The sequence below is a fragment of the Pelodiscus sinensis genome, chromosome 5, assembly GCF_049634645.1.
Source record: "Pelodiscus sinensis isolate JC-2024 chromosome 5, ASM4963464v1, whole genome shotgun sequence".
Taxonomy (NCBI): domain Eukaryota; kingdom Metazoa; phylum Chordata; order Testudines; family Trionychidae; genus Pelodiscus; species Pelodiscus sinensis.
Window position 1 is genome coordinate 17,687,759 of NC_134715.1, and position 16,711 is coordinate 17,704,469.

Below are 16,711 nucleotides of genomic sequence, written 5' to 3' on the forward strand. Positions count from 1 at the left end.
CTTTGTTTTTGGCCTAGGGGGTTGCTTTTCCTGCAGGAATCTGGCTTCTAGACCCGGGATCTCCTCTATGCTTGATTCCCCGCGTCTCCTTCCTTACTGAAGGCGAGGGTTGTTTTTTTTTTTTTTTTTTTTTTTTTTTTTTGCTGCGGGCTCCCGCCGTTTGGGGCTCTGTGGCCAAGCGGTGTGTGTGTGTGTGTCTGGGTGCGTGCGCGCGGTGTGTGTGGTGGGTTGGAAGTTGTTGTGCAGGAGCCGGGACTGAGCGGATCCCTGGACCCTGCGGAAGGATGGAGACGGTCTGACAAACGGAGGCGCCTGCTGCCCGGAGAAGCGATCGGGCTGGATGGATTGGCTGCCCGAGCCAACAGCAGCGCCGGTCGTTATGCCCGGAAGCCCCCCGGAGTGACGCGGGGCTCTTGCAAAGGAGAGGGACGCCCCAGACCCTGGGCTGTCGCCCTCACCTCTCAGCAGCGGCACGCAGGCAATCGGGATCTAAACCCTGTCCTGGCACCTCCAACTCCTGGGCTCGCTGCGCTGCGTTGTCACTCTCCGCCTGGGAGGAAGCGAGCCGCCGCTGCTCAGAAAAAACTCACCCCCGGGAGGACATGGAAGTTTTCTCCCTCCTCTTGGTTGTGTCCGTCTGTTGGACTCGAACCTGGGACGCGGCGATTGCGGATTCAATCATACACATAGGTAAGGGGGCTGCTGACTTTCCCAGCTCGCCTGGGCGACCCGCTCTTTTGGCCTCCTGTCCCTTGTGCCTCCCCCCCCCCATTGCTCCCCTGCACCCCGCCCCGGTGGGGTTACACTTGCTCCTGATCCGTGGCCCTCGGCGCAACCCGGTGTCTCCGGTGGCCTGGCGCCGGGGGAGGGGCAGCGGGAGAGTTCAGGCGCGCTCGGCCCGGGCGCCCCGCGCCGCTCCCCGAGGTGCCCCGTGGGGGGGGACAGCGGCGCCCCCCGGCTGGGCTGTAACCATCCCCGCGCCCCGGCGGAACAGGTGGTTGGGCAACGTGAGCAGCTGGGTCCGCTCAGCATCCGGGGGGAGGGGATCAGTTTAGCCCCCTCTCCAGTTTCCTCGCCGCCCGTGCCAGGCGCCGCCGCTGCCCCAGCGGGAGCCACAGCCGGCCGGGGCGGCGCAAGCCTCTCTCGGAAGGGTCCCGAGCCAGCTGCTGTTCCAGCCAGACTCGGGCCCCCGCCACTCGCTGCAGGAGGGGGCCCTGGGGCGGTGCAATTGCTCCCCCCTCCACCCCGCTTTAGGACAGCGCGGGCAGCAGAGCCGGGGGGGGGGGGGGGTCTTTCTGCCAGCGCGGTTACGGAGTTAGGAGGGAGAGGGGCGGCTGCTGGGGCCGCCCTGGAAGGGGTTAAGGAGCCAGCCTCGGAGCTGGTCGTGGCCCCACCTCTTGGCAGCATGATGGCCACACGGGGAGGCAGAGAGCTGGAGGGAGGGAGGGAGGCGGTGTGTGTGATTATTATTCACAGCGCTGTCCGCAGCAAGCTCAAGCTGTAACCCACATTTCTATCCAGAGAGGGGCATAGGGGACGGGAGACAGCTGGATCCCCCTCCATGTGACAGCCCAGCATGCCAGGGAACAGTCTCCTCCCTCCCTCCCTCCCAGCCGCTCTTCTGCGCGCACGCCCCTGACAGAAATGGGTGCCTGTTCTTAAAGGGCATTTTTCTCCCTGTCGGGAGCAAGGGGAAGCGGATTCCCCTGTTCTCGGGAGGGAGGGGGGAGACTTTCACCCCTATCGCTGAGTGATCTGCAAGGCAAACAGGTGGGACAAGCGCTTCCTAACTGGGTGCCCGCCTGCAAGACGGGCAACCACGCAGAAGCCCTGTCCCCTTGCTGGGGTCCGGGCGAGGGAGAGAAGCTTGTCCCAGGTGTGCGCCGTGCCGAGCCTCAGTGTCCTTTCAGTGCTAGTGCTCTGCCTCTGGCCCTCCCTTGGCTTCCAGGGCCAGGCCCTTCACACCCAGGCTGCCTTTGTAAACATGTCTGTGCCCATCTCTGACAGCAGCAGTGCCTGGCTGTGCTCAGACCCGAACTGAGAGTCGCAGCCCTGCACTTCCAGCTTTTTATGTCCGTGCCACTGGCTTTAGGGCAGCCGTTCAACCCTTCATTTAAGAGCGCCAGGCGCCCGCAGGCACAGAACTTTACAGGGGTCAGTCTGAATAGCTGTCCTTGACTGGCGCTTCCAATATTATACCGTAGGCCGAGCATCGTGTCCTCCTTTAAAGAAGAGAAAGATGTATTCATGTATTTGCAGTTGTAAACTATAACAGGCACTGTTCTTAGTGCTTTTGTTTTTCGGGCTCATCACTCACGGTGCAAATCTTAGGACTTGGGGGTGAAATCTTCATCCTGTAATAATCCACTTGATGAGAGAATACTAAATGCACGATATCCGGTTCTTTTTACTAAATGATCTGTGGCATGTATTGTAGTTCTTGGGTATAGTAAGGAAATTATCTCCTTTCTTCTCTCTTAATTGTTGTTTCTATTTGCTACCGCTTAAAAATATTTATTTTATCTGGCACATATAACACAGGTATTTACTGCTTCCCAAATGCCATTGGTTGTTCAATGCATCAACACAGTAAATCTTGTGGGTGGAGGGGGGAGAGGCATAAAGTGGTTGCTTCTCATGCAATTAATTTGACCTGAAAGACAATTAGTACATTTGACAAGGGAATTAGCTTTTTATAGACTGCTTTATGTTGCATGATACTGGCAAATTTATAATTGTTGCACATAGCTCTAAATGGCTTATAGTTTAAAATTGAAAATAAATGACCTACGAATAAGTTTAATATCTAAAAGGTCAGCAACTAAAATAGGCAATTCTGTGGAACTCTGAGCTGAAAACCATAATAATACCCCTCCAAATGACCCTTACGTTTTGGCTTTTAAGTTTTGTAAAACCTTAATTTGATTTTTTCCTCTGTGTATAGAGAATATTAATTTATATATATATAAAATGGATCTAAGCAAGGATAATAAAAAGCCATTTTGTCAATTTGAGATGCCATGTTTTTAGTTTTGATATTTTAAATAACAATAAAGGAGGGGGGACAGAATCAACAAATTATTCCAATACTTGTGGATGGGGTTTTCAAAGCCAAATAAGAAAAGGAAATGTTTACATTCTACAGAAAAAGCAGCACAGAACTAACAATATTAATCCTTTACCCATGTGTTTATAATAGTATTTTCTCCTTATTATAGTGCATTAACTGCCGCACTTGACTGCATGTTGAAATATTTGATTAATTTACCATGAACAGGTTGTATTCCTGATTGTTTAACTATCCTATCAGACAGCTTAGTAGCCTGCCACAACAAGAATGGATACCTGGAATTAACAAGCTGTGATTAATGAGTAGGGTGGTGTAGGGAAAGCTTTGCATTATGGAATACTGATTCATTTTTCTCTTCCAAACTAACACTTTTTTAATTGTTCCTGTTGTATTTCCTGATTATTTTAGGGCAAATCAGTGTATTTTCCAAAATATGTTTCTCTGACTATTGAGAGGGCTGCCCATAGTCAATGTTTCTGCTGGCTCAGTATCATAATTAGGAGCTGGCACTTAAGAAAAACTTAAACATTCTTGTGAAAATGTGGAAAAGGCTCACCTTCATTGTAATTAACCGTATTCTATATGAGAAAGAAGGGGATATGACATGTCAAAATTATGCAGTTCTGTATTATGTTGCTTCTCTGAGCCCATGCATTGATTGAGTAATTTCATCAGGCTCACATTACTTGATTGCTTAGAAGTTTCCTAATGATCTGTATGCTGTAGGAAGCACTGGAAATCCGTGAGTGGAATGGCAATGATCTTGTGTTTTATGAGGCTATTCAAAAAGTCGCTCTGATTTATGTAGCTGGAAAGCTCCAAAGTCTTTGAGATTAGCCACGCTGCCTGCTATTTTCTTCATACATCAGTCGTCCCACACTCTTTACTCCCTAAATACAACAGGAGTTTAGAACAGTGCCTTTAATTAAGCAGGGATTAGGTGGCATTTCTAGTCCACAGCATGGTTTGTGTAAGGTTCATATCTTCTGCCAAAAGTCTTACATTTTGTAATTTGTGCATCAGTAACGTGAATATGCACATGTATGTTTATTTTCTTCATGCATACACAAAGATGTGCCTGTACCTGTATCAGATAAAGCAAAGCTCTCTAGGTCAAGTAACATGTCTTTATCATGTAAGAGCACAGGTGTAAAATATCATAATCATTTCAAAGAAAAATGCAGTACAGCTGTAGCAGTACTTTAACCAGTAAGATTATAGTATGCAAATGAAGTCAAGGTTACCTTCTACTGTATCGCTCTCATCACCCAATAAGACCCAGTAGTGTGCTGCTCCTAACTTTCTCCATATCAAGCAGCAAGTTTAAAAAACCCTTTCAAGACACACAATTCTTAAGTAACAGAAATGTATAAAAACAAAAATGAACCAGAGCTCTTATACTGTACTGCAAGATCTTTGCAGCAGGGACTATCAACAGCGAAGTCAAGTGCACAGCGGGATCCTAACCTGGTTCAGCCAATGTAGACACTAATGTAAGATAAATGTTTAATAATAGAGACACAAATGATATTCAGTGAAGATGTAGCTTTTTTCTGTTAAGATCTTGTGATAACCTTCAAATACCCCCTCCCCAAAAGGTGGGGACAGGAGGAGTGAGAAAACTAGTATGATTATAAACATTCACATTTTAGGATTTGCTTAATATAAAAAATATGTGGCACCACAAGGAGCTTATATACTATGGTCATATTTCTAACAATGATAAGCTGTACATCAAAAGCCCTAGCATTGTGGTCCCATAAAGGTGTTATATTTATGGAAATCGGTTTCATATGATATAGGAAATAAGCATGCACATAAATAGAAGAAAATTACTATTTCAGTAGACCAAAAAAGCCTTCCGTTTTCTGTTCCACACTTCGCTAGAATTTATCAGGATATGGTTTTTTTTTTTTTAAGAATGCTATAAAGACATGAAGCGCATAGCATATGTTTAGTAGCAAGTATATTTTATTAATAGCTATGAGTCCCCAAAATATATTGTATACAACATACTTTATTTATATGAATTATTGCTGAAATTCTCTTCCAAGAGTTTAGCACGATTACACTATTTTGGGTCCCTATAATATATTTTTAGCATTAATTACATCTAATAAGGACATATTTTCTCTGGTATAGATTATGGCTTGTTGTCTTCCAAGGACACATTTGCCGTTAGGTGTCACTGCTTTCTGAAGTGTGTTTCTTTGTAGTCCTGTAGGGTTTGATCCAAAGCCTACTGAAATCACAGGAAGCTTTGACTCCAGTTGGGTTTGGATCAGGCCCACAGCTGACAAAGTTTTACTTGCTCAAAAGATTTAAATGGCTGCTTTGAGTGTCTTAGTAGCTTCTTAAAAATTACTTCAAGGTCTTCATACTTCATAAGCTAAACAAATAACCTTCCTATTTCAAATAACATTTTAACAAATGTGTGACATTAATTGTGGATACTATGTATTTGCTTTCAAATGACTAGTTATAGATGCACATCTTTATTCCCATGGTGCCATCACTGAATGAATATATATATATATATATATATATATATATATATATATATATATATATATATATATATATAGTGTGTGTGTGTGTGAGTGAGTGTGTGATCTTTAGGCTGAGACTGTTCCTGTATAAATATACCAACTTGTTCATTAAGTTAAACATTAAGTCTGTTTAACTTTATGAACAAAGGTATTAACTATGGATCTCTTCCCCTCCTTCACCTTCTAAAGCATGTGGAACTGGCTAGAGGTGACTTTTGTAAGCCATTGGGTTACTCCCCAGCTAAAGACTTGAATTTACATCGTGCTCTTTCATCATATATATAGTTACCTATAATCCTCTGTGACAGCTTGTAGAATTTATTAGGGGCTTTTAAAAATGTCTTTATGGCTTTAGCCTTTTCAGGCTGTTTGTACAGCTGATCATTGTATTGCTTTAGATTATTTTAGCAAGCTTAAAAATATTTTTTTAATGATGGCATTGACAAAGTAATACATTTTAAGATAGAGGAAATAAAGCTTGCTTTAGGTTATAACAAGGGGTTTTGGTTTTATATTAAAATTTGCAAAACTACAACTTATTTAAAATACAAAATACTAAAATTTGATAACATATAAACTAAAACTCCAGAAATGTATAATTATCAGAGGGATGGGCAATGTCGGAAACATTCCAGCTTAATTTGGAGTTAAAGAGGGACCAACTTTTTTTTATTAAATAGAATAGTTTTTATTGATAAAAATCAGAAAAAGTCTAGCCCAAGAAAATTAATTTTACCTAATGTTGCTAAGATACATAGAAAAGTTCATATGCCAGATGCCCTCAGCCACTGTAATGGTAGTTACTTTTTTTGTTCTGGAAAACCTAGAAATGGGGTTGGCAACCTATGGCTCTTCTCTCATTCCCAAAATACATGAAAACAGCAAACCAGATCCAATGGGAGCTGTGAGGCTCTATGGCCATGGAGCCGGTAAGTAAACATACCAGAACGGCCAGTTAGCAGGTTTCTGAAAGTAGGGTTGCCAAGTGTCTGCTATTGACCCGGACAGTCTGGTATTTTTGCTTCCTGTCCAATTAAAAAAAATTAAGAAAATACCGGATACCTAAAATGTCCAGTATTTCCTGATTCCCCCCCCCCCCCCCCCCCCGGCCAGGAGGTGAAAATACCGGATACCTGGCAACCCTACGACAACTAGGCCCAGCCTCCCCTCCCTCTCCCCCTTCCCCCCTTACCTGGTTCTGCAGGGACTGGTCTTGTGGCTGGAGCAAAAAAACAAGATAGGTGTCGGCAAAAAAGCCTCTTCTTAAAGGGGCCATACTGATTTCTTTTTATTTTATTTATTTTATTTTGCTTAATAATTGCTGTTGGGGTCTCTTTTTTTTTGGTTCAACTTTGGTCTCCCCCCATTTTTTTTCCTCAACAGAATTTTTTTCCCAGTGTGTTTTTTGGTGGGAGTGTTTGGTATTTTTGGTTAAACCATCTGGCCACCCTATCTGAAAGTGGTTTCATGGGCCACTTGGAGAAACACTGACCTAGATTGATTCAAATTGTTACTGAGCAGTGTTGGAGAAAGCACGATTTGGAAAGTCAAGCAGCAAGTCTTCTCTGACAAATGTTGAAACAATTAAAATATGCTAGTAGTCAAGCCAAGCCATTGTCAACACCAGCTGAGGTAAAACTGAAGGAATCCATGAATTATGAAAATTGTTAATCAGCTTTTAATATCCCAAAGTAGAGTGACCCAGAGAGTGCAGATACGAAAATACAGTTGTTTCCCATCCTGCCTGTGTAAAGGTGTAATGGTCTTTAATCTGAAAGAGGAGAAAAGGGATAATATAGATGAAGAGGGAGGGTATGTCTACACTAGCCCCCTAGTTCGATCTAGGGAGGCTAATGAGGGCAACCAAAATTGCAAATGAAGCACGGGATTTAAATATCCTGCGCTTCATTAGCATGTTCCCGGCTGGCCGCCATTTTAGAAATTGACTAGCCCGAAGTAACTGCCTGCATCTACACGCGGCAGTGAAATGGGATTCTGAATTAAAGCCCTAAATCGAATTAGCTGTTATTCCTTGTGGAATGAGGTTTAACAGCTAATTTGATTTAGGGCTTTAATTCAGAATCCCATTTCACTGCTGCGTGTAGATACAGGCAGTTATTCGGGCTAGTCAATTTCTAAAATGGCGACCGGCCGGGAATATGCTAATGAAGCGCAGGATATTTAAATCCCACACTTCATCTGCAATTTCGGTCACCCTCATTAGCCTCCCTAGATCGAACTAGGGGGCTAGTGTAGACATACCCGGAGAGAAGAAAAGGCCTATGTTGTCATCCCCCTTCTCAGCTTTCAAAATGCTCCCTTTCATACATATCACCAAAACTTCCCGCTGTGGTATTTTCTCAGGTGTTTACTTGGTATATCTGGTCACTGTAGATCAGTATAGTTGAAGAGAAGAAGATAGTGAAAGGGGAAGATTGGTATAGTTCAGAAAAAGATCGCAAGTAATAACAGTTCATATGACTTGGATAATTACGAGTTTTCTATTTAAATGTCACAATGACCAGAATAGCATCTTAGGCTGATAATGACAGAGAAAAGAATTCAGGAACTGAATATTAAATCAGGTAAGAAATGGGACTTGGTACTGTGACAGTGTCATTTTGTGAGGCTGAAAGGGGGATATTTTGTGTTTCTGTGCAACATTGGTTTCTTGAGCCTCCTACTTGCTTTGGGTCAGAAGTTGGCAGGACATAAAAAGTACAGTGTGAATTATAGGAGAAGTGGTGAGCAATCGGGGGGAAAAAAAGGATAGCATAATAACTACAGTGTGTGTGTGTGTATATAATGAAACTATACCAAAGTCTTCCTGTATAAAAGCAAATACTGTAATATTAGGTAATTGTAAACTGATTGCAATAAAATTTTCAGGAGAAAGCTTAGATTGTAAATAGCTTTTCATGCGCAGAATAGTTTTGGTATGACAAGGAAATATGATGGAAAAAGGTGAGAGGCAGAACTTTCTTGAAAGTTTATTGTAGGCTTATCTGACAAGGGATGCTCAAGAAGAAATTGAAAAGGAAGATAGTTGAAAAATGAAAGGAGGGGAAAAAAATATCAAAGTTGAGAACCCGCAAGTATACTGAAAGCTTTTTTTTGTGCAGAAATTTTGCAGCAGTCAGGTTTAATGGGAAAAGCTCTAACTCAGAGGGGGAAAATTGCAAAGGCACAATACTTAAATGAAGAATTGTATGTGTATTTTAACTTATTAGATAACACTGTGCAAAATGCTAATTATTCCTAATTGTTATATTTGCTTTACCCATGAATAAAATATCACGTATCTTATAAAATATGCAGTGAAAATCATTAGATAATTCCTCTTGGACTCTTTCATGCAGATTTAAAGAATTCAATCTCTTTTTTATTTCTTCATTACTTTTAAATCGTTAACTGTTTTAATAAGTTAGATTGCTAAGGCTAACACTCAGTATACCAAGCAATAATTGGTTGTTTTGCAGAACCTTTTTTTGTTTTGCTGCTCTTTCTCTCTCTTCTCCCCCCCCCCCCCCCCACACACACTCCATCGGATCTTCCATGTAGACTCAAATGGGGGTGGAGATTTCATTGTAATGTCTCTCTTGATTAACCAGAACCAATCTGCACAAGTATGGAGCTGTGAATAGTAATATTTTTTACTTCCTTTGATTGGAAGCAGCACATGCCTGTGAATAGAGTCATGCATATGGATCAGACCTCAGTTCTAGTCCTGTGGTCTCTGTGCCTCCCTTTCCTCTACTCTATAAAATGAAGATTACACTTACTCCTTTTGAAAAGGGCTTTGTGGTGAGAAGTGATGTTCTATTTTATTATTATGCTATATCCTCTACAGCTTAACTTCTTTCTCAGGGAAAGAGATTTGTGCAGTATGGGCTTAGATTTTTTTGGCTTCAGAGGGGTAGCCAAGTTAGTCTGTAACTGGAAAAACTTAAACAAAAAATAGTCTTGCAACACCGTTTTGTTGTTCCCACGAAAGCTCATGATACCATTTACATGGATTTTTTTTAGTCTCTCAGGTGCTGCAAGACTATTGCTTTTTAAGTTTTTTTTTTTGTAAGTTGGACTCCAAAGGTATTTTTTCAATGCCTTCTCTAGATGTTCTTCTCCATCTGCATATACACGTGGTGCTCATTGGTGGTGGTGGTGACAGGTAAAAGTAAAACCATTGAGGTCAATTAGGAATTTAAGTCCTGTTTATATTCAACAGGGCTTAGGAGCCTAAGTCACTTAAATATTTTTGGAAATATCTGCCTCTTTATTTACTTGTAGAGAGAGATGCCAGTTTCATTACATTTGTATTTTAATCTAAACTAAACTTTCTTGGGCTGCCTTCATAAATGTTGAATGTGTCATTGTTTGTTGCAGAAAATCTAGCCTGAGGCTGAGGAGGACAAGTTGTACCACTGCTGGTGCCTGGCAAATCCAATAAAGATACAGATGTCAAAATGTAATGCTATGTATAGTACCTAATCTGACTCTTATTAAGGTCAATGAAAGGGATGCTCATGAACTTCCATGAGCTTTGGATTAGGTCTGTAGTGACCACCTTTAAAAATGGACATTGAGCTGCATGGTCACACACTTTCTGTCAATGAATCCCCCATTCTTCATAGTGATATTATGATATAATTGCACCATAATTATGATGTATTTAAAGGCAAGAGGGGCCATTGGAAAAGTCCTGATTTTCCATGTATATTATCCTATTTGCATGCATGAATCCCTTTTGCATTCAAAGTTATAAATACTGACTGTGTATCAGTACTTCAAATATAGTTTTACCTGGGTAATGGACACAAGACAAAATGCTTTTTGTCAACATAGCTGGTAGGAAGAGCCTATTCATAATAATGGGCAATTAGGGAAAACAGTAGTCCTTAGGAGAAGCCTTCCTGAGAGCATTTCAGACAGCCTGCAAGCAATGGCTGCTATGGCTCTATGAGGATATATGTCTGAGCCATGCGATTCTGGGATCCATCTTGAGACATTTGTATTTTTCCATAAGTCAGCCTGAGAACCAAGTTTTGTTACAAAGGTTTCCCACGTATGTAAAAGTTATATCCTCTGTAATTCACTCCCTAAACAAGAACGCTCCTGGAAAGACCTGGCAAATAAAGACTGAACCAAGGGAATTGCACCCCAACAGTCAGCTGTGTACAGTGGAAATAGGATTGGTGCAATTTGTGAAGTTGGCAGGATTTCTAAAGGGATTTTTGGCCTGTGTATAACCTTGAGATTAAAGTTGTAGCCTGCTTCTATCTGGAGTTCAAGGTGAGAACCTGCTAATTCATGTCCTGTCTATCTCGCATAGTAATGTTAATTGGTGTTTATTTGTTGTCCCTTACAATTTAAAATCTATATTTTGTAGCTAAACTTGTTCTATGTTTTAATGTAAATCAGTAAATTTGGAGTGACGTTTTTCGAAATCTCATCTCAAGGTGGTGTGTTGTATTTACTCTCCACAATTGGGAGGTGGGTGATCTTTATGAGCTTGTGATATACTGTTTCCTGTGCAGCACAAGATAGTATAATTTTGGGTTTATGTTCCACAAGGGGTGCATGTCTGAAGATCAGGGAGTTGCCCTGGCTGTAGCTTTTCTGTGGTTGGTTCATGTGAGGGCTGATAACAAAGCCCACACGTAACTGTAACTGAGCAATGTTTTCAATAAGGGCTTTGAGAATTTTGGAACATTTTTATTAAAATGCTGTCTGTTGATAGTATGGGAAGGATGTTGATGCAGATGTTAAGTTAAATAATGTGTAACTTAAAGAGCCAATAAGGAGCTGGCAGAGATACAATTATGGTAAAGGATCATTTAATGATAATTATTGTAATTGATTATAAAAGGAGTAGCATTGCTAAATTGCAGAAGAACTCATATTAACATCAAAGGCTCCATTTAGATTCTAGGATCATAAGGCTGTACTTACTTTGGACTGATCACCTATCCAAACAATATTTCATCTTTAAGTGTATGCATACTTGTAGTATTATCCAAGTGGTGTGGTTGCATGCCAGTTTGCTTAACTAATTTTCCTTTTTAAATAAAGCTTGGATTATCATTCATAGTTTCACATAGTGCTCTGCTACTAAAATTTCTTGTAACTGCCGTAGAGACTTGAACCCAAAAACTAAGTAGGATGTACTTTACCATTATATTGAACAACTTAATATTAATTGACCATTTCAACATGAAGACCATAATTGGAAATGTGTAAAGGGGAGACAGATCGTTAACTCTGTGTTTTTTTTATGGTTGTATAGTTTGTCAAAATGTAGACCCTGACATTGTGATGTTTTAAAGTACATGTTTGAAGTCAGTGAGATTATTTGCATGCTTTACATTTAGCATGTACTTACGTGTTTTGCTGGACTAGGACCTTAGTCCTTAATGAATTTTTCTGTCAATATGGGTGTTATCCAATGGTCACTTGATGCTAATGGGTTTCCATTGACTTGTGTGGGCCTTATACAGGAATTTGAGAATAAGCAGTCCTGTGTCACTTTGGGGCATGTCTACACTAGGATATTATTTCAAAATAATAACTCCCAAAATAACTATTTTGAAATAAGTGTTATTCCTCATGGAAAGCAGGAGTTATTTCAAAATAACCAGCCCCATATTTTGAAATAGTGGGTGTGATAGTGTGGACACTCTGCTTATTTCAATATAAGGGGGTTATTTTGAAATAACTCCCTAGAGTGGACCAGGACTTAGAGTCAAAGATATCGTGAGCTTTTGTGGGTAAATCTCACTTCATCAGATGACCTGAAGTAGAAATTACAGAATCTAGGGTGTATATATAATAGCAAAAGCAATTACCTGTCAATTGTAGGACCATTGTTAATGATACAAATTGAATCGGGCTGGGTGTGTCCCATTCATAGCTTTTGATGTGTAAATGAGAATATCAAAGGGAGGGGAAATTGCCTTTGGTGTGTTAACCAGTTAATATCTTATTCAAGCCCAGGTTGATAGTGTTGAATGTGTAAATGATTTCCAATTCAGCAGTCTTCCTCTGTAATTGGGTAATACAATTCTTTTGTAGAAGGATGGCTACTTTTAAATCCATTATTGAATGTCCAGGGAGGTTAAAATATTCATCTACAGGCTTATGTGTGTTTGATTTGTTAATTAATCCTTTGTCTTAGAGACTGTCCATTTTGGCCAACATACATGGTAGAGGGGCATTGCTGTCACTTGATGGCATATATCACATTCGAGGATGTGCAGTTGTATGAACCCCTGATGTTGTGGTTAGGTACTGTAAGTGGGTTACTTGTACAGATATGTGGTCAGAGTTGACAATGGGGTTTGTTTCAGGGATAGGTTCCTAGGTGAGTGTATCTGTGGTGTGGTGTGTGGCTGCTGGTAAGTATTTGCTTAAGGTTGGGCAGCTGTCTATAGCTGAGGACTGGTCTGTGTGAAAGTGAGAGATCGTTTTCCAAGATAGGGTTGTAGATTGGCAAAGATGCAATGGAGGGGGTTTAATTTATGGCCTATGGGTGATGACCTGTGGTGTTCTGTTATTTTCCTTGTTGGGTCTGTCTTGAAGTAGTTGGCTTCTGGGTACTTGTTTATCTCTGTCAATGTGTTTCCTCAATTCCCCAAGTGTGTATTTAAATTTTAAGAATGCCTGATAAAGATCTTGTAGGTGTGTAATAGGTCTTCAGAAGTGTGATCAGTAATCTCCTGTTACTAGGTTGCATGAGATACAGTAGGAGAAGGTAAGTCTTCCCTGAAGGGAAGTTAGGTAATGACATCATTTGGAAACAGTGCTGAGTAGCGAGTTCTGAAGGATCTGGGAGTGAAAAAAAAAATCTGTTCATTAATGTACTAGTTTATTACTTTCTGTGTTTTGTGAAAGGCTGTTGAATGTCCCTAAGGCTAGAATTAACTGGCTGTTTGTTGTTAGGTGAAGATTACAGCTGGTTTAGGAAATAGGTTTAAATTCTCCTATCCAAAATAAGAAAGGGAAAAGAAATTCAAAGTCATGTGAATGATATGCTGGGAGTATTTTGTATCAGTAGTTCGAAACATAAAAATATAATTGTGTGTGTGTCTTTCACACCCACCCACCTACCCACCTTTGAACTTTGTAAAATTCAATCCCACCCTTTTATTTTGCCTATTTTGACCTTTGGAACTAGCATTCAGTTTCTCTCCTCTTTACCTCAAGGCTATGTCTAGACTGGCATGATTTTCTGGAAATGCTTTTAATGGAAAAGTTTTCCATTAAAAGCATTTTCGGAACAGAGCGTCTAGATTGGCACGGATGCTTTTCCGCAAAAGCACTTTTTGCGGAAAAGTGTCAATGCCAATCTACACGCGCTTTACCGCAAAAAAGCCCCGATCGCCATTTTCGGGGCTTTTTTGCGGAAAACAAATCTGAGCTGTCTACACTGGCCCTTTTGCGCAAAAGGACTTTTGCCCGAATGGGAGCAGCATAGCATTTCCGCAAGAACACTGACAATCTTACATGAGATCGTCAGTACTTTTGCGGAAATTCAAGCGGCCAGTGTAGACAGCTGGCAAGTTTTTCCGGAAAAGTGGCTGATTTTCTGGAAAAACTGGCCAGTCTAGACACAGCCCAAGTGTCTTCAGTGAGAATGTAAGAGGGAATAGGATTTGTCCATAATCCTTCCAGGCTACCTATACCACCTGTTATTCTTCTTTATATATTTTAAGTATCTTTTATTTTTGGCCATTTTGGTGCTAGCAAATGAAACATAAACAGCCATGGAAATTAAAGTATAGGAGGCATTTGGTTAGAGGGGCTAATGAGATCTGTTAAATCCCCTTTACTTTATTTCTTTAAACAAACAAAAATGCTCTGTGGTGAATGTTTCTCCTTTCTCTGCTCTTCAGCAGCACACCAGAGAAAACAGTCCCTCTCTTCTTTGTTCAGGTAGTGCTGTAAGGAAGATGAGTCTCTGACTCTACTCTGCACTAAAGGTTTTCAGAGAACAATCCACAATGACTCCAAGATATCTCTTGAGTAGCTAAATTAGTCATCATCATACTATATGTGTAGTTTGGATTATTTTTTCCAAGACAAGTGGGCAAGAGGAGAGGTATATGCCAGCTAGCCAGCCCAGACCTTCTGGGTGCCAGCCATCACTGAAGTTCATAATTTAATCACAACTTCCCTCCCCCCACCAGAAAATCATTTGAAGTCCCCCAATGTACTTGAACTCTTACTGTTATTGCGTATTTGCCTTGCAGTAGCATGTAGAGTCCTGACTCAGACCTAGTCCCCAGTGTCTTATATGTGTGAGTTGTAAGATATACCATGAAGATCTTGCAGTCTAAAGAGACAACACATAAAATGAGGGTAGGAGACAGAAGATATTATCCTTGTTTGGTAGAACAGAATACAAGCATAGATTGGAGAAGTTACTTACCCAATGCCACAGGAAGCATGTGACCGAGGCACACACTGAACTTACATCTCCCATATCTTTCCTACCCATGACCACAACTGAAAACAACTTGGTCTCCGTGCTTCTGCATTTTTCATGGAGATGTTGATGTGGACATCTGGCTGGTAGAAACTGGACTGAGAGCACCAACTCTCGTCACACATAATACCAGATCATTATAAAAAAGAAACGATCTTTGAATTTGGAATGAACTTGGCTAAATGTGAACCAGTTACCTTCTATTGTGCAGAGATGTCTCACTGCTGGTCTCCTTGAGCCATCTAATCTGCAATGTATTATGCATTGAATATTGGGTGCTTACACTGAGGAAGTTTCTTGTGGGATTTAGGATGAAAATTAGATTTTAATTTTACATGGGTTAACCACATAATTCATAAAATATCAGTGATTTCTAACTTCTTGATGCAGAATCCTAATTGTCATTTATTTTTTAATGTTCTGATTTCTGACGGCTCATAGGTTTTTGGATCACTTTTTATAGCAGGTGTTTCTTTTTTGTTTTGCAATATTGTGGCAAGTGCCATAATGCATTCTGTGAACTGCAGGTAATGGAGGACATTTTCAGTCCTCTATATACACATATATTGAGTATGAATTTGATTGGTTTATCCTTTGCCATAGATGTCAAGATTTTTAGTCCATCCCTAAATCAGTTACATCCTTGAAAGAATTATGCTCAGTGAGAAATAATTATAGAATGGAAAACAAATCACTTGAGGTTATTGTAGTTTAGCTGAAAGCTTGTTACGTTTTTGGCAGATCTGTATATTGGCATCAATTTACTAATGAGTGTGTTTTTAACAGTAGTTCTGTCCTCCATAACTGAGCTATTAATGTAACTTTAATCAACTGAACTAGCACAACACATTTATAATTGATCAAAGGTCACTAAACAAATGTTTGAACGCAGATCAGCAGTATTTGTACAGGACAGTAAAGGTTAAAAAGCCACATCTTTTTCCACTTTAATGAGATTGCTTCTAAATATACACTACAATTTGAGGCAATGATATTTGCTAGTGAAGTCTTTCAATGCTGTGTTTCCCTGACATTGTGCAAGTTCTTAGAATTGTCTAATTAACCTGGAATTCAGGTATTCACTCAGTCCTGACCTGCTGTATCATCCCTAATCCTCTGCTGAAAATTTTAAAAGCTTTTTTATAATGCTATTTATTTATTGGTCTGCAACAGCAATGCACTGGAGCATGGGAATGCACTAGGATTTTTTTTTAAACAAATACAGCAGTAAAAGTCAGACCAAGTGAGTTTGTAGTGTTTCTTGTTTTTTGTTTTTTTAATTGCTTTGAGGCCTGAACATCCTCATTAAGATTATTGTTAAGTGCCATGAAATTAAAAATAATTTGGAATTACAAATGTATTTGGAGCATTGGTATCTCTGTCCCTCACTAGCATCAAGCACACACAAAAAATCCCAGAGGTGATTTGGGATGTAAAATCCCATTTAATTAGTTAACTGATTAAATGTTATGGCTACGTCTATACTGTGCTGTTTTGTGCAAGAAATATGCAAATGAGCTATACCATCGACATGGCGGCTCCTTGTGCAAAAACCCCTTCTTGCGCAAGAGCCATTCTTCCTGAAAAAAAGCAGAAGAACGGCTCTTGCGC

At 40.7% G+C, this 16,711-nt stretch overlaps 1 protein-coding gene across 1 annotated transcript in view; it reads left to right on the forward strand.

The window, feature by feature from the left end:
• The first annotated feature begins 303 nt into the window (after positions 1-303).
• Positions 304-16,711, forward strand: part of GRID2 (glutamate ionotropic receptor delta type subunit 2) — a 1,112,728-nt gene continuing 1,096,320 nt past the window's right edge. The window contains exon 1 of the mRNA XM_006111957.3: positions 304-690. Within this exon, the coding sequence (XP_006112019.1) occupies positions 603-690 (88 nt within the window). The 5' untranslated portion in view covers positions 304-602. The remainder of the gene's footprint in view (positions 691-16,711) is intronic.